The 13405-nt window shown below is 50.3% G+C and overlaps 1 protein-coding gene across 2 annotated transcripts in view; it reads left to right on the top strand.

The window, feature by feature from the left end:
• The window catches only part of UROC1 (urocanate hydratase 1), a 40680-nt gene extending 29422 nt beyond the window's left edge, over positions 1 to 11258 (top strand). For both annotated transcript variants that reach the window (XM_072784852.1, XM_072784853.1), the window contains 3 exons: positions 2387 to 2468; positions 8427 to 8526; positions 9569 to 11258. In XM_072784852.1, coding sequence (XP_072640953.1) covers positions 2387 to 2468; positions 8427 to 8526; positions 9569 to 9709 — 323 coding nt within the window. In that variant the 3' untranslated portion in view covers positions 9710 to 11258. The remainder of the gene's footprint in view (positions 1 to 2386; positions 2469 to 8426; positions 8527 to 9568) is intronic.
• The last annotated feature ends 2147 nt before the right edge of the window (positions 11259 to 13405 follow it).

The raw sequence follows: 13405 nt of genomic DNA, 5'->3' as shown, positions 1-13405 counted from the left end.
CATAGCTTGCTCATTCCCAGCACTTGGGGGCTCCTTCCATCATGGATGGGATCCCAAGGAAAAGAGGGGGACCATCAGGAACCCCATTTGTATCATTTTTTCAAGGAGTTGATATATTTCATATAAGTTATCAAATTTATAGGTATAAAGTTGTATACCTTTATCTTTTTAATGTCTATGGGGTCAGTTGTGATGTCTCCTCTGTCATTCCTGATATTGGTCATTTGTGTCTTCTTTCCTCTTGATGAGTCTGGCTAGAAATTTATCAACTGTATTGATCTTCCCCCAGAAAGAAGTTTCTAGTCTCATTCATTTTTTTCTATTGCTATTCTGATTCCAAATTCATTGATTTCTGCTCTAATCTTCCTTCTACTGGCTTTGGGTTTAACTTGCTCTTCTTTCTCTGGCTTCATAAAACAGAAGCTGAGGTTACTGATTTGAAATCTTTTTTTTTTTTGACATAAGTATTTAATGCTCTGAATTTTTTAGCTGCTTTAGCTGCATCCTGCAAATTTTTATATATTTTCATTTTCTTTCAGTTCAAAATATTTGTTAATTTCCCATAAGACTTCCTCTTGGATTCATTGGTTACTTGGAGGTATCTTTTTTAATCAATTAATTTAAACTTTTTTTTTTTAGAAAAAGAGGTGTGTGTGTGTGGGGAGGGGCAGAGGGGTAGAGAGAGAAAGAGAGAGAGAGAGAGAGAATCTTAAGCAGGCTTCACTCTCATCATGGAGCTCAAAACAGGGCTCAATCTCATTAACCTGAGATCATGACCTAAGCTGAAATCAAGAGTAGGACATTTAACTGAGCCACCCAGCCACCCCTAGAAGTATCTTTTTAAATTTCTATGTTTCAGGAGATTTTTCAAATACTTTCTTACTGACTTCAGGTTTAATTCCATTATGGTCTGAGAACTTACTTTATATTTGTCTCTTCTTTTAAATTCGTTCAGGGTTGTTTTGTGCCCAGAATATGGTCTATCTTGGTGCATTTGAGAAGAACATATGTTCTGCTGTTATTTGGTGGGTTCTACAGATATCAGTTAGGTCAGGTTGGTTGATAATGCTGTTCTGGTCATCTGGATCCTTACTGATTTTCTGCTTAATTATTCTGCAAATTAGAGAGAGTGGTGAAATCTCCTGTGTTTGCTGATTTGTCTGTCTCTCCTTTCAGGAGTTACCTATCTTTGCTCCAAGTATTTTAAACCTCTGCTGTTAGGGGCGCCTGGGTGCCTCAGAAGTTAAGCATCTGCCTTTGGCTCAGGTCATGATCCCAGGGTCCTGGGATTGAGTCCTGCATTGGACTCCCCACAGGGAGCCTGCTTTCCCCTCTGCCTGTGTCTCTGCCTCTGTGTGTGTGTCTCTCTCATGAATAAATAAATAAAATCTTTAAAAACCAATCAATCAATCCCTGCAGTTAGGTGCATGCTCATTTTGGTTTCTGATATCTTCTTGGAGAACTGACATCTTTATCATTATGTAATGTTCCTCTCTGTCCCTAGTTATATTCCTTGCTCCAACTCCCTGATATTAATATAGTTTATATTCATATCTATGGCCACTTTAACAAGGTACTGCAAACTCAATGGCTTAAAACAACACAAATGTATTCTCTCACAGCTCTGAAGGTCAGAAGCCTAAAATCAGATTCAGTGAGGTAAAGCCAAGACATGGTCGGGCGTGACATCTCAGGAGGCCCGAGGGGAGAATGTTTCCTGGTCTTTATCAGGTTCTAGAGATGCATTTCTCCCATTTCGCTGCCCAGCATAAGGAGGAGAGTGGTCGTAGGATTGTCTCTGATCTTCTCTGGGAGTACCTGCTTGGGTTTTTGGAGGAAGAGCTTGCTAGGACACACACACCCCCTTTTATCTATGTCCCAGGGGCCTCAAGGTTTCAGGCAAGCTTATGCTTGTCCTTTAGCAATTTGTTAGACACACATGTAAGGTGACGACCTTGGGTTCTGTTTCCCTGTGCAAGGGCCTGTATCTCCCCAGATCGGAATTACTTAGTTGCTGTGGAGCCTCAGTTCTCTGATTGGGTCAAGGACAGTCATTAATTTGTAGTTTGTCCTCCACCCTTATTGGTTTTGCTTTGTTTTAAAGGTCAAAGTGCCTCTCTTTGGCTCTCTGTATCCATGAGCTAAAATCGGTACCACCACCCCTTTAATTCTTCCATGCTTTCTGCTTCAGGAGCACTTTGGCATTCAGTGCCAGAGTGTAACTATACGGAAGGACTCAGGTACTTGTCACTCCTCTGGCTTTGCTTAGCTCTGCAAACATAAGCTATTGCTGTTTCGAGAGTCTGTCCTTTGTTCCCTATCTCACCTTCAGGCCCCCAGCCCGCCTCATTCAGGGAGTGATGGGTGGTGGCCTCTGTTTCCACAGACATGGCTGTGCAGAACTTCGTGGGAGATGCCTTTCGAGGTGCCACCTGGGTCGCTCTTCATAATGGCGGGGGTGTCGGCTGGTAAGGTTTTTGGAGAACTGGGTGCTGTGGGTGTGGGCTGGTGTAGAGGTCTTGGGAATTCCCTCGTGATCCTGGGCCCTGCCTCCCCTGAGCTCCTTCTGCTAATGGCTTTGCTGTGATGTTCCTCGTGTGAACTGGAAATCACAGGACATGGCCCAGCCACTCTACCTTTCAGGGCCTCACCTGTCACGTGGGACACAAAGGCTGTAAGAACCGTACCTATGCTTATCATCTCAGTTTTCCCTTTGCTTTCACAGATGTTTTCCCAGGAATTCTCAGTGCCATCTTGGGCCAGGGCAGCTGGGCTGGGAGGCGGGAGACCTGGATTCTGGGCTCTCCTGGGGCCCTGGCTTACGGGTCTGCCCTGGCAGGCCTGTTTCTAGTCTGTGCCATGAAGAAATTGGGGTTTGTGGGAGGCTGATAGTTGCCATTCCAATGTGAAGGCAACTATCTGCTATAATTCTGCACCCCTAATTCTAACACGTGGGGGCCTTCCCACACCACCAGGCAATTCTCTGACACAGTCAACTCTATTCTTATACTATCTGCTCAGAGATGGCACCAGATGCCACAGGGTAAGGGCCTGGTCCCACAAGGATGACACCATTTCAGGTGCCAGTTGCAAGTCTAGGTTGTCACCTGTGCATCTGACCGACTGGCTACAAATCAATAGCTTCCCTGGGATCCATTAATTTGCTCAAGCAGCTCACAGAACTCAGGAAACCACTACCCTCACTAGATTACCACTTTATTACAAAGGATAGCAAAGGGTACAAGCCAACAGCCTCATGAAGAGATACATAGGGAGAGACCCCAAACAAAGCATCCTCCGTCCTTGCAGAGTTTGGGGCCTGGCACAGTGGCACGTGGAACTGGTTCCCCAACCTAGACCTTCTCCAAACCTGTCCTTTTAGGTATTCATGGAGGCTTCATTATTTAGGCATGACTGACTAGATTATTGACCCCTGGAATCAACCTCCAGCCCCTCTCCCTCCCTGGAGGCCTGGGAGTGGGACTGAGCATGCCAATCCTGTAATGATAAGGTTGGCTCTGCTGGAAACTAGTACCCACCCCCCACTCCTCAGAGGCCCTCCGAGAGTCACCTCGTTAACATAACAAAGGATGCTTTATTTTATTTATTTATTTATTTATTTTTACGAAGGACACTTTAACCGCTCTCAATGCTGACAAAATTCCAAGTGCTTTAGGAGCTCTGTGCCAGAAATGGGACGAAGACCAAATATTTCTTATTCTAAATCACAATTATCACGTCCACAAATAATAAATGACTAATATTTATCATATACAGGCGATGTGGCAAGCATTCGCTAAAATTTTTGAATCTACTCTCTCACCTAATCTTAGAAGAAAATACATTTTACAGATGAGGAAACTGAGGCACCAGGAGGTTAATGAGCTGCAGCCGACCGACCGAGGCCTGGCCTCTCCTCAGACCTTGGGAAGCTGTCAGGTCTGGGCTCTAGCCAAGGTGGACTGCTAGCCGTGGGGGCAGCAGGGGGTGCTGTGGCTCTGGGGAGGAGGGCAGCTCCTGGCAGGCTCGGAACTGACCTCTGAGCCCGTTCTGGCGAGCGGAGCCGGCCTTGCCCTCCAGGGCCAAGTCCCCAGCACTGGAGCTTCCCAGAGCATTGTGATGGGCAGGCTTCGAGGCCGGAATTCCGAGCTGTAGCCCAGTCAGGCGGCTCTAATGAATGGAAAGTGTGACGGCAGTGCATGTTCTTTCCAATATGTGGGCTGGAGAAAACAGGACGGAGAGTGCCTGGTTGTGGGGCACCTGACATTTTGTCACTGGATTTGCTGAATTGGTGCTGGAGGTGAAGAGGATGAGGTTGGGTCACATGCCCAAGGCCACAGCTGGTGGCAGAGCCAGGATCTGAACCCAGATCTGTCATCCCCCAGGAGTCACCTGTCATTGCCCAGAGCCACAGAGGGCTGGAGGGGTGAGAGCAGAGCTGGCCTCAGAAAGCATCAGTGACATGAGGGCCTTGGGGCAGGACCCCCTGAATAAGGTGCTCCCAAGAGATGGAATGTTCCCCACCAATTCCCAAGTTGCTCCCACCCCCTGGCTCTCCCCAGGGTCTGCAGACAGGACTGCGGGAGGGCCACATGCTGGTGCCAACACCTGGATTCTGGCTGTCCCCGGGGGCTCTTTCAGAAAGTGCCTCAAATTCACCTTGGACTCCATCATGCTCACACACCCACATAATTTAATCTGTCCGATACTCCTGCAAGTCTGACTGCGAAATCAGCAGGGGAAAAAATTTCAGCCTCAACCGTTCTGGCTCCAGGAGGAAATATCTTTCAACTTGTCAGCTAATTTTTTTTCTTTGTTCTATACAAATCCATTTCTAAGTTATGAGCTCTGTCTGCTATTTCTTGGTTTGTATTTATTGAGAGAGAGCAGGAGCAGGGGAAAGAGAGACACACTCCTTGCTGAGCAGGGAGCCAGATACAGGACTTGATCCCAGGACCCTGAGATCATGACCTGAGCTGAAGGCAGTTGCTTACCAGACTGAACTACCCAGGTGCCCTTGCTCTCAGTTTTTACATCTATTGTCTCCCTGTTTTAGAGCGCTTACGTTTCCAAGACAGTCCGCATCGGGTGTGTGCTATCTTCCTCTTCCTCTATCTTCTTGGAGCCCCTCTTTCTGGTTGCTTGCTTTTTTTTTTTTTTTTAATTTTTATTTATTTATGATAGTCACAGAGAGAGAGAGAGAGAGGCAGAGACACAGGCAGAGGGAGAAGCAGGCTCCATGCACCGGGAGCCCGATGTGGGATTCGATCCTGGGTCTCCAGGATCGCGCCCTGGGCCAAAGGCAGGCGCCAAACAGCTGCGCCACCCAGGGATCCCTGCTTTTTTTTTTTTTAATTGGAGTTCAATTTGCCAACATTTAGCATAACACCCAGTGCTCATCCCACCAAGTGTCCCACTCAGTGCCCATCACCCAGTCACCCCAACCCCCCGCCCACCTCCCCTTCCACTATCCCTTGTTCATTTCCCAGAGTTAGGTGTCACTCATGTTTTGTCACCCTCACTGATATTTTCACTCATTGGTTGCTTGCTTGAAGTCTGTCCTCATGCTGTCTGTCCAGTGGTCCTTGCTGTCTGCTTGTATTTAGAGAGGGCGCCCACACACAGTGTGTGCATGCACCTTTGGGCCATGGGCTGCAGAGCAGGAGAGGTCAGTGGTCAGTCTCTGGTTTTAGGCTGGCTGGTCTGCTCAGTAAATGCAGTTCCCGCCTCCTGTCCTTGTAGAGAGGGTGTGGCCAATTCTGTGAGCTATTGGAAGGGACAGGGCTTCACTGTTGGGTGTTGAGACTTCTCAGTCCATGTTTTCATGGTCCCTCTGTTACCCTCAGATGTTCCTTGTGACCTCACAGCAAGATACAGCCTAGGGAGTCCACATCTTTGAGGAATAAATACATATATTTGGTCTGCCATCCTTATCCTGATACCAACATTTTGTCCTCACTAAGCGATGTCAGAGAGCATCTCAAACTTGCATGTGCATGGGAACCCCTTGGAGAGCTTATTAAAATGCAGAGTGTGACTGGTAGGTCTGGAGTGGGGCATAGATTTAGCGAATCTGGCTCCTGGTGATGCTGCTTCTGCTGGCCCAAGGATCACTCTAAGTATTCAGGGCTTGTGTTGCTCACTGCACTGTCTGTGCACATAAATCTCCTTGACCCTCCCCCACTCCCCAGTGCAGCAGGGGTGTGTAGTTTTGTGGCAAAATTGAGAGCATGGATTCTGAAGTCAATTTTTCTGCACAAATTTGTTGAGCTTCGTTTTTTATTGACAAAATGGTCATAATAACGCAACTGCTTTATAGGCTGGTGGTGAAGATTAAACAGTGAATGGCTAACGTATACAACGTTACATGCTTCTAGAGTTACATGCTAACTCATCTGACAGCCACAACAGTCCCCTGTAAGAAATAGATGCTATCTAGGTTTCAGAACAAGCTACTTTTGCAGGAGGACTGGGCTAAATGCATGTGCTAACCTGCCAAGAGCTACCTCTAGAGGACCCCGAGCAGTGCCTGGCAGTGGCATGCCTCCGATAAATGTTATCCTTTTTTTTTTTTTTAAGATTTTATTTATTCATTCATGAAAGACAGAGAGAGAGAGAGAGAGAGAGAGAGAGGGAGAAGCAGGCTCCAGGCAGGGACCCCGATGGGGGACTCAATCCCAGGACCCCGTGATCACACCCTGCGCCAAAGGCAGACGCTCAACTGCTGAGCCACCCAGGTGCCCCCTTAAATGTTGCTTTAGAAGACATACCTTCTCCTTCCCAAGTTAAGAAAAAACATAAAAACATGCTTCTAAACTTTATTTATCATATGCTTTTGACTTTTTCTTCCTTTAGTACATTTGGCATGAATTTTTCTTTATGTGACATAGGGCTCTACTTTTCTGGTTTTCTCAAGGGGACAGCTTGTTGTCCCAACTCCATTTGTGAGCAGCCCCATGTGCTCTGCTGATGGTGATGCTGCCTTTATCGTCTGTCTTCTTGGGCTCAGTGTGCCGAGGTGCCTCCATGGGTAGGGATGGCTGAGGTCACATGGAGCTGAGCGGCTTTGCTCTCTAGCAGTCTGGGCTTCAGGCCCCCAAAACAGAAGATGAAGTTCTAATCTCCAAAAGTCCTCTCTTGTTGAAGGACACACTGAAGTCCTTGCTTGGTGACACTGGCTGGCATCTGCTTTCCTCTCTGTCATCCAACATCAGCCCCTGACAGGTGACCAATGATGACCTTGGATCCACTCGGAGGCTGGTGGATGATGTGACAGGAGCCTGCTGGTTGGCACAGGGCTGCCCAGCTGTGGGCACACACGCTGAGGGCAGGGAAGGGCTCAGCTTCCACACCTGGAGTGGGGTGTACAGCTGGCTCCTGCGGCAGAGGGCTCCCCACCTTCTTGGTGGGAACTGGCTGAAATTGTCAGTAGAGCCCAAACCGGGCAGAGAAGCCCATAGGCCTGAAGGATTAGGGCTGAGGAAGCTAGGTGCACCTTTTGGGTGGAGGAAGGAGAAAGAGCAAATTTGCTGGGAGTTGGGACTGAAAGGCCAGATGCTATGTTCTCAGGAGTTCGCATTGGGCAGTAAAGTCCTGGCAAGTGCCGACCAGTGGGGAGAGCATTTCCTAAGTATGTAACACAAGGGGCTATGAGAGGTGTAGTGATGCTAACTGAGCAGGAACGGCAGCCAGGCCCAGTGTAGGCCTTGATTGTGACACCAGGGGTGAGGATGAGGAGCCAGGAGTGCCAGGAAGGAGAGGGCACTCTCAGCTGATGGCTGGAACTGCAGGGCAAATGTGAGAAGTTGGATGGCATTAGCACGCTTAACTAAGATCACACAACACCTTTTGAAGAAATGAATGAACATGTGGTCATATCATGTCTGTGAGGTGGGGTGATCCAAATGGTACTAAGGGAAATCTGTTCGTTAGAAAACAAATACTGAAAATAAAGGAACTCAGCCTTCAAATCAAGTTATCAGGACCCCAAAATACACCTAAAGCAAGCTGAAAGAAGAGGTAAAGAAAATAAAGAGAGTAAAGAGAAATCTGGGAGGATGACAGTTGAATTGAGCTGCACAAGAGCCCCCCCCCCCCCCCCGCACCGAGGAAGCGTATCTTTATGGGATGCACTCAGAACCGCAGAGAAGGTCACCTATGGGAGGGGACATGGTAGAGGGTCCTGATGGTGAGTGTGGAGTGGATGGGGTAAAGCATGGAGGGGCAAGTGGGGAGTGCAGAGCCCAGTGAGTCCTGCATCCCCAGGCTGGGAGAGGGCCAACGGCTTCCTGGGCTGGAGGGGCCAGCCACACCGCCCTCCTGAGCCAATGCTTCCAATGGGTTTCCAAAATGTGTGTGCACTGCTGTGTGCTCCAGGCAGGGGGCAAGCCTGGAGAGTGACCTGGAAATGTCTCTGCCTCTTGCAGGGGGGAGGTGATCAATGGAGGATTTGGCCTTGTGTTGGACGGGACCCAGGAGGCTGAGCAGAAGGCCAAAATGATGCTCAGCTGGGATGTCTCCAATGGAGTAAGTCACACCCAGGCCTTTCCACTGGCCTTCGCTGCAGACCTGAGAGAGACTCTGCTTCCTTCTTGCCCAGAAAACAGTCCCACTGCTCCTGCTTACTGTTGTCTCCTCTCCAGCTGCTGCTGGATCTCTCCCTGCATTTTTGGGGGCTGTTGCTGGCTCTCTTTTGTGTCTTCCTGCCTCTGACCCTACTCCTCCAGGGCAGCTTCTGTCTGCATGGGGAGGGGGGCTTCTTTCCCAGTGAGAAGATGCTGATGCTGATGCTGAGCTCCTCCTTTTAAAGTGCTTTCTTTCTAGCCTCTCTGAAGTCAGTCAGGTCAGAGTGGGCAGCTCTGCAAGGCCAGGCAGCTGTCACCCTCTCTGGAGTGCACATGTGCGTGTGTCCCCGTGGGGGCCCACTCCTGCCTATGACCACTTCACAGGCCACGAGAAGGGGTGGGGGGCAGTGGTAATGGGGGGATGTGTGCTGGCAGATGGGAGGGTAAGGAGAGGGGTTCTGCATGCAGGAGCCCACACAGCTGGATGTTCGGTCAGGGGGTGAGCATAAGAGAGAGGGTAAGAGGTCCCTGGAGGGGCTAACTCCACAGGGGCGCCCAGCAAGGGGGTAGTCTTCACCCCAAGGGCTGCAAACCAGTGAGGGGAAGGAGGGAGAGGCAAGCATGGCAGCAGGGAGGCCGGGGAAGCCCTGAGGAAGGAGGTGGAGAGAAGGGGAGGACTGGAGAGAGATTCTAAGGCGGAGCTGAGATGGAGGCGGATTCCCTAAGGATGGTTCCCAGACACCTGGCCTGGGGCCCTGGCAAGGAGGCCAGGTCTTTCTTGGACATGGAGTAGGCTGGGTCAAGGGATGGCCGGTCTCAGATGGGAGAGGCGGCTACATAAGCGGTCCAGCCAGGAGAGGGGGGTCTGAGCTGGGGGGCGGGGAGATGCCAGGGCCCCACGCAGCACAAGGAGGGTCCCTGAAGCCAATGAGGGCAGGGACTTGCAGCCCAGCAGCAGGGTGTTCAGACTGACCCCTGCCGGCCCTCTCCCCACCCTGCCACAGGTGGCTCGGCGCTGTTGGGCTGGGAACCAGAAGGCCTACGAGATCATCCGCCAGACGATGCAGGATGATGAGGGCCTGGTGGTGACCCTCCCGCATGAGGTGGCAGATGAGCGTGTGCTCTCACAGGCCCTGCGGCCCTGAGATCCTTGGATCCCTTGTCCCCCCTTCATCCCTATCCCCACCTCACAGCCACACCGCACCTGTCACTATACACCCTGGTCTCCTGGCTTCATGGTTTCACACATGAGCCCTCATCTGGCCTCACAACACCCTGGAGGGTGTGCCGCTACCATGGGCATTTTATTTTACAAACGAGCCAGCAGAGACCAGAAGAGATGGGACCGTTTGTCTGTGACCTCTGGGAACCCTGGAGGGGCAGCGAAAGTCTTATCCAGGCCCAAATCCTCCAGCCCACCACAGAGTTGACTCCAGGATCTTCTGGGGCGGGGGGGTGCATGCCCCAAATACTGGGCATCAATCAAGTCCCTTCAAAGCCCCTGCCATTCCTTCTCCCACCAGGGGAGCAGGGTTTCCTTTGGCCTGGTTTTTATCAACCACTCTGCCTCCTGTCTGCCTTCCAACCACACATACAGTTGCTTTTCGGTCTGCTGGCCTGTCTAGCTGTCACGTTCTTTCTGGACCTTGGTGCCTCCAGCTGTGAACCCAAGGAACATGGCTAAGCCCTGGGCTCAGAGTGCCCAGGGAGGAAGACAGGGATTAGGAAATAAAGGATTAGGAAAGAAAGGAAAGAAGCCATGGAAGGTTCATGGGCAGGGTGGCCATGGATGGGGGTGGGGCTCTGCACTATAGACTCCATGGTACTTTGTGGGGGCGGGGTGGGGGGAGGAGAGAGGAGGGGCACCCCCATGGCTGGCACAGCAAGAAGCTCAAGAAAATGCAGCTCAGTCCCTTCAGAGGGAGTGCCTTCCGGACTCTGCTTGGGACCAGGTGTCCTGCAGGAGTCCTACTGGGCCTGAGGCTGCGTTCTCGCACCCCTCCCTCAGATCCCTGACTCTGGTACTGGCTGGATCCATAGCCCAGTCTCAGATGCAAAGCCCCCAAGCTAAGGGAATTATGTGGTCATGCTTTTCCAGACCTTCCTTTTGGTAGACACCCTTCCCTTTTTAAGGATTCCCCTACTTTTAGGGCTTGACTTCTGGTTGCCTAATGTCCTAATCCTCTGGGGTGCTGCAGGCTTTGGGTGTGAGAGGCTTCCCCCCTGTGACCACCTAGCCCCTTGAGCTGAGACCAAGGCAGGAGAAGGATACAAGGTAGCAGTGGGTGGGGGTGTGAGAGAGTGGGGAGAAAGATCCCCAAAGAGAGCGCTACCCTCTGATGCCAGAGGAGCGTACCCTGGAGTGAGCTCACACAGTGGGACCCAGGCCAATCAGAACAAGCCCCTTTGGGGAGGGGACTTTTAGCTCCTCCCTCCAATCCAGGCAACCATGGCATCACCCTGCGATCTTAAGGGACCAGGCCTGGGAGATGGGGTTAGGAGGGGGCAGGGGCTGGGGGACTGCTTCCCTGTCCTTAGCAACCAGTGAGACATCCCCTTTCCTTTTTTTAAATCGAGGTATCGTTGACACACAATCTTACATTAGTTTCAGGCATACAACACAGTGATTGGACAAGACTTCCCCTTTCCTTTGTAATTAATTAGGCTTTAGAAATAAAAAGCCAAGACTCAAAACTTTGATTTATTAGTTTATGTTAATTTATTTAATGGAAAAGGATTATACGGGCCAAATGTTGCTTTCTGGAGTCCAGTGTGTGGGTGTGTTTCTTTTATAAAATAAGAATTTCTCTGACAAATACCCACCATTTGCTTCAACGTGGATGGAACTGGAGGGTATTATGCTGAGTGAAATAAGTCAATCGGAGAAGGACAAACAGTGTATGTTCTCATTCATTTGGGGAATATAAATAATAGTAAAGGGAATATAAGGGAAGGGAGAAGAAATGTGTGGGAAATATCAGAAAGGGAGACAGAACATAAAGACTCCTGAATCTGGGAAACGAACTAAGGGTGATGGAAGGGGAGGAGGGAGGGGGGTGGGGGTGAATGGGTGACTGGCACTGAGGGGGGCACTTGACGGGATGAGCACTGGGTGTTATTCTGTATGTATGTTGGCAAATTGAACACCAATAAAAAATAAATTTATTATTTAAAAAAAATAAAAATAAAAATTTCTCCTAAACTAGTAGGTGGATGTGGGGGCCTGGCAATCCTTAGCTTTTTCCTAATCCTGCCTGCCAGGACCTTGGAGATCATGGCCTCTCTGAACCTCAGTTTTCTTTTTTTTAAAAGATGTTATTTATTCATTCAAGAGAGTCACAGAGAGAGGCAGAGACACAGGCAGAGGGAGAAGCAGGCTCGCTCTGGGAAGCCTGATGCGGGACTCGATCCCAGGACCTGATCACGACCTGAGCCAAAGGCGACACTTAACCGCTGAGCCACCCAGGTGCCCCCAAACCTCAGTTTTCTATGCTATATAACAGAGTGTAACACTTGCATCTCAGCAAAGGACTGTGGTTCTGCTTTATTCTTACCCAGGTTATAAAAAGCAGCCAAGTGAAGGGATGAATCTCCTGCCCCTCTTCTCCTCCCTTCCCACCCCACCTACTGATGTTGAGGCCTGCTCCCTCCCCTGTAAACATCCAGAGCCAAGCAGGGAGTCAGATTGAGTGGCCCTACCACATGTGCGGGCTGTCCAGGCCAGGAGACAACCCCCCCACCCCCGCCCCATGACCTCACTGTGCAAAGCAGGGCACCTTTGACTACACATCTCCCTTTCATTAATTACGGGCATTAACTCAGCCCCTGGAGCTCACTGACAAATGACCACCTTAACAGAGAATTGAGAAAGAGATTGGGGGATGGGTGTCTAAGGAGCCATGCCCCCCCCCCCCCCACACCTGCAAAGAGGAGACCAATCTAGCTGGGGTCTGTGTCTTCAACCACTCCGCACTGTTTATGTCCTCCCTAGTGGCCACTTTCTTGTGTCCCGATTTTGTCTGGGCAGTAGTATATGCATTAAAACATAGTTGATTTTCAAAGCTGCTTTGTGATTAGGAGTGACCACTGGCCCTGTCCTGGTCATGAGATGAGGCTGGAAGTCTCAGGACTTCTGAGAAAGCGGATATTCTTTAACAAAAGTGGGCAGGTGAGGCTGGATTGCTTTTTGCCCTAGGTCCTTCCCTCTGCCAGAACCTTGGGTGTGCTGCCTGGAAGCAAAGCAAGCTTGCTGTGACCACAAGGGCCACAGAAGCACATGGAGGATGCCCATGGGAAGGCAGAGCTGCCCTGCCTCTGGGCAGCGTATGGAGCTGCTGTACCAGCCTCGCTGGCTCCACTCCAGACTCTGTCATCCTCACCTGTTAAAGCCATCCCAGGAGGGCTTCTGTCATATGCAGCAAGCTCAGTACTAAATCTCTACATTGACTGTCAACAAGTCTCCATGAAAGCACCCTGGGACATGTATCTGTGTGAACATTCCCTGTTCCTATGGAGAAACAAAGAGGATATGTTCAACGTTAAGACCAGGACAATCTTTCTTTTCCCATCCAGCACCTTCCCTTAAGGACAGCCAGGCAGGGCTCAATGGCCAGCTTCAGGCCATGGCTCAGGTGGCGGCCAGCCATGTGCATGGGCCTCAGACCCCCTCTTGGTTCCATTCCAAGCCATGCCAGCAAGTAGGCAGCTGCCCTGGGTCACAGCCTGCTGCCACCTGCCAGAAGGGACAACTGACATCCAGAATGGGGCCATCACGGGGCTCAGCAGGGAGTTGGGCAGCCTTGGTGTCTGTGGAATGAATGGAGCAGTATGGCCCTTTTGGT

This window comes from Canis lupus, chromosome 19 (genome assembly GCF_048164855.1).
Source record: "Canis lupus baileyi chromosome 19, mCanLup2.hap1, whole genome shotgun sequence".
Lineage (NCBI taxonomy): Eukaryota > Metazoa > Chordata > Mammalia > Carnivora > Canidae > Canis > Canis lupus.
This window is presented reverse-complemented; position numbering and strand designations above follow the sequence as displayed.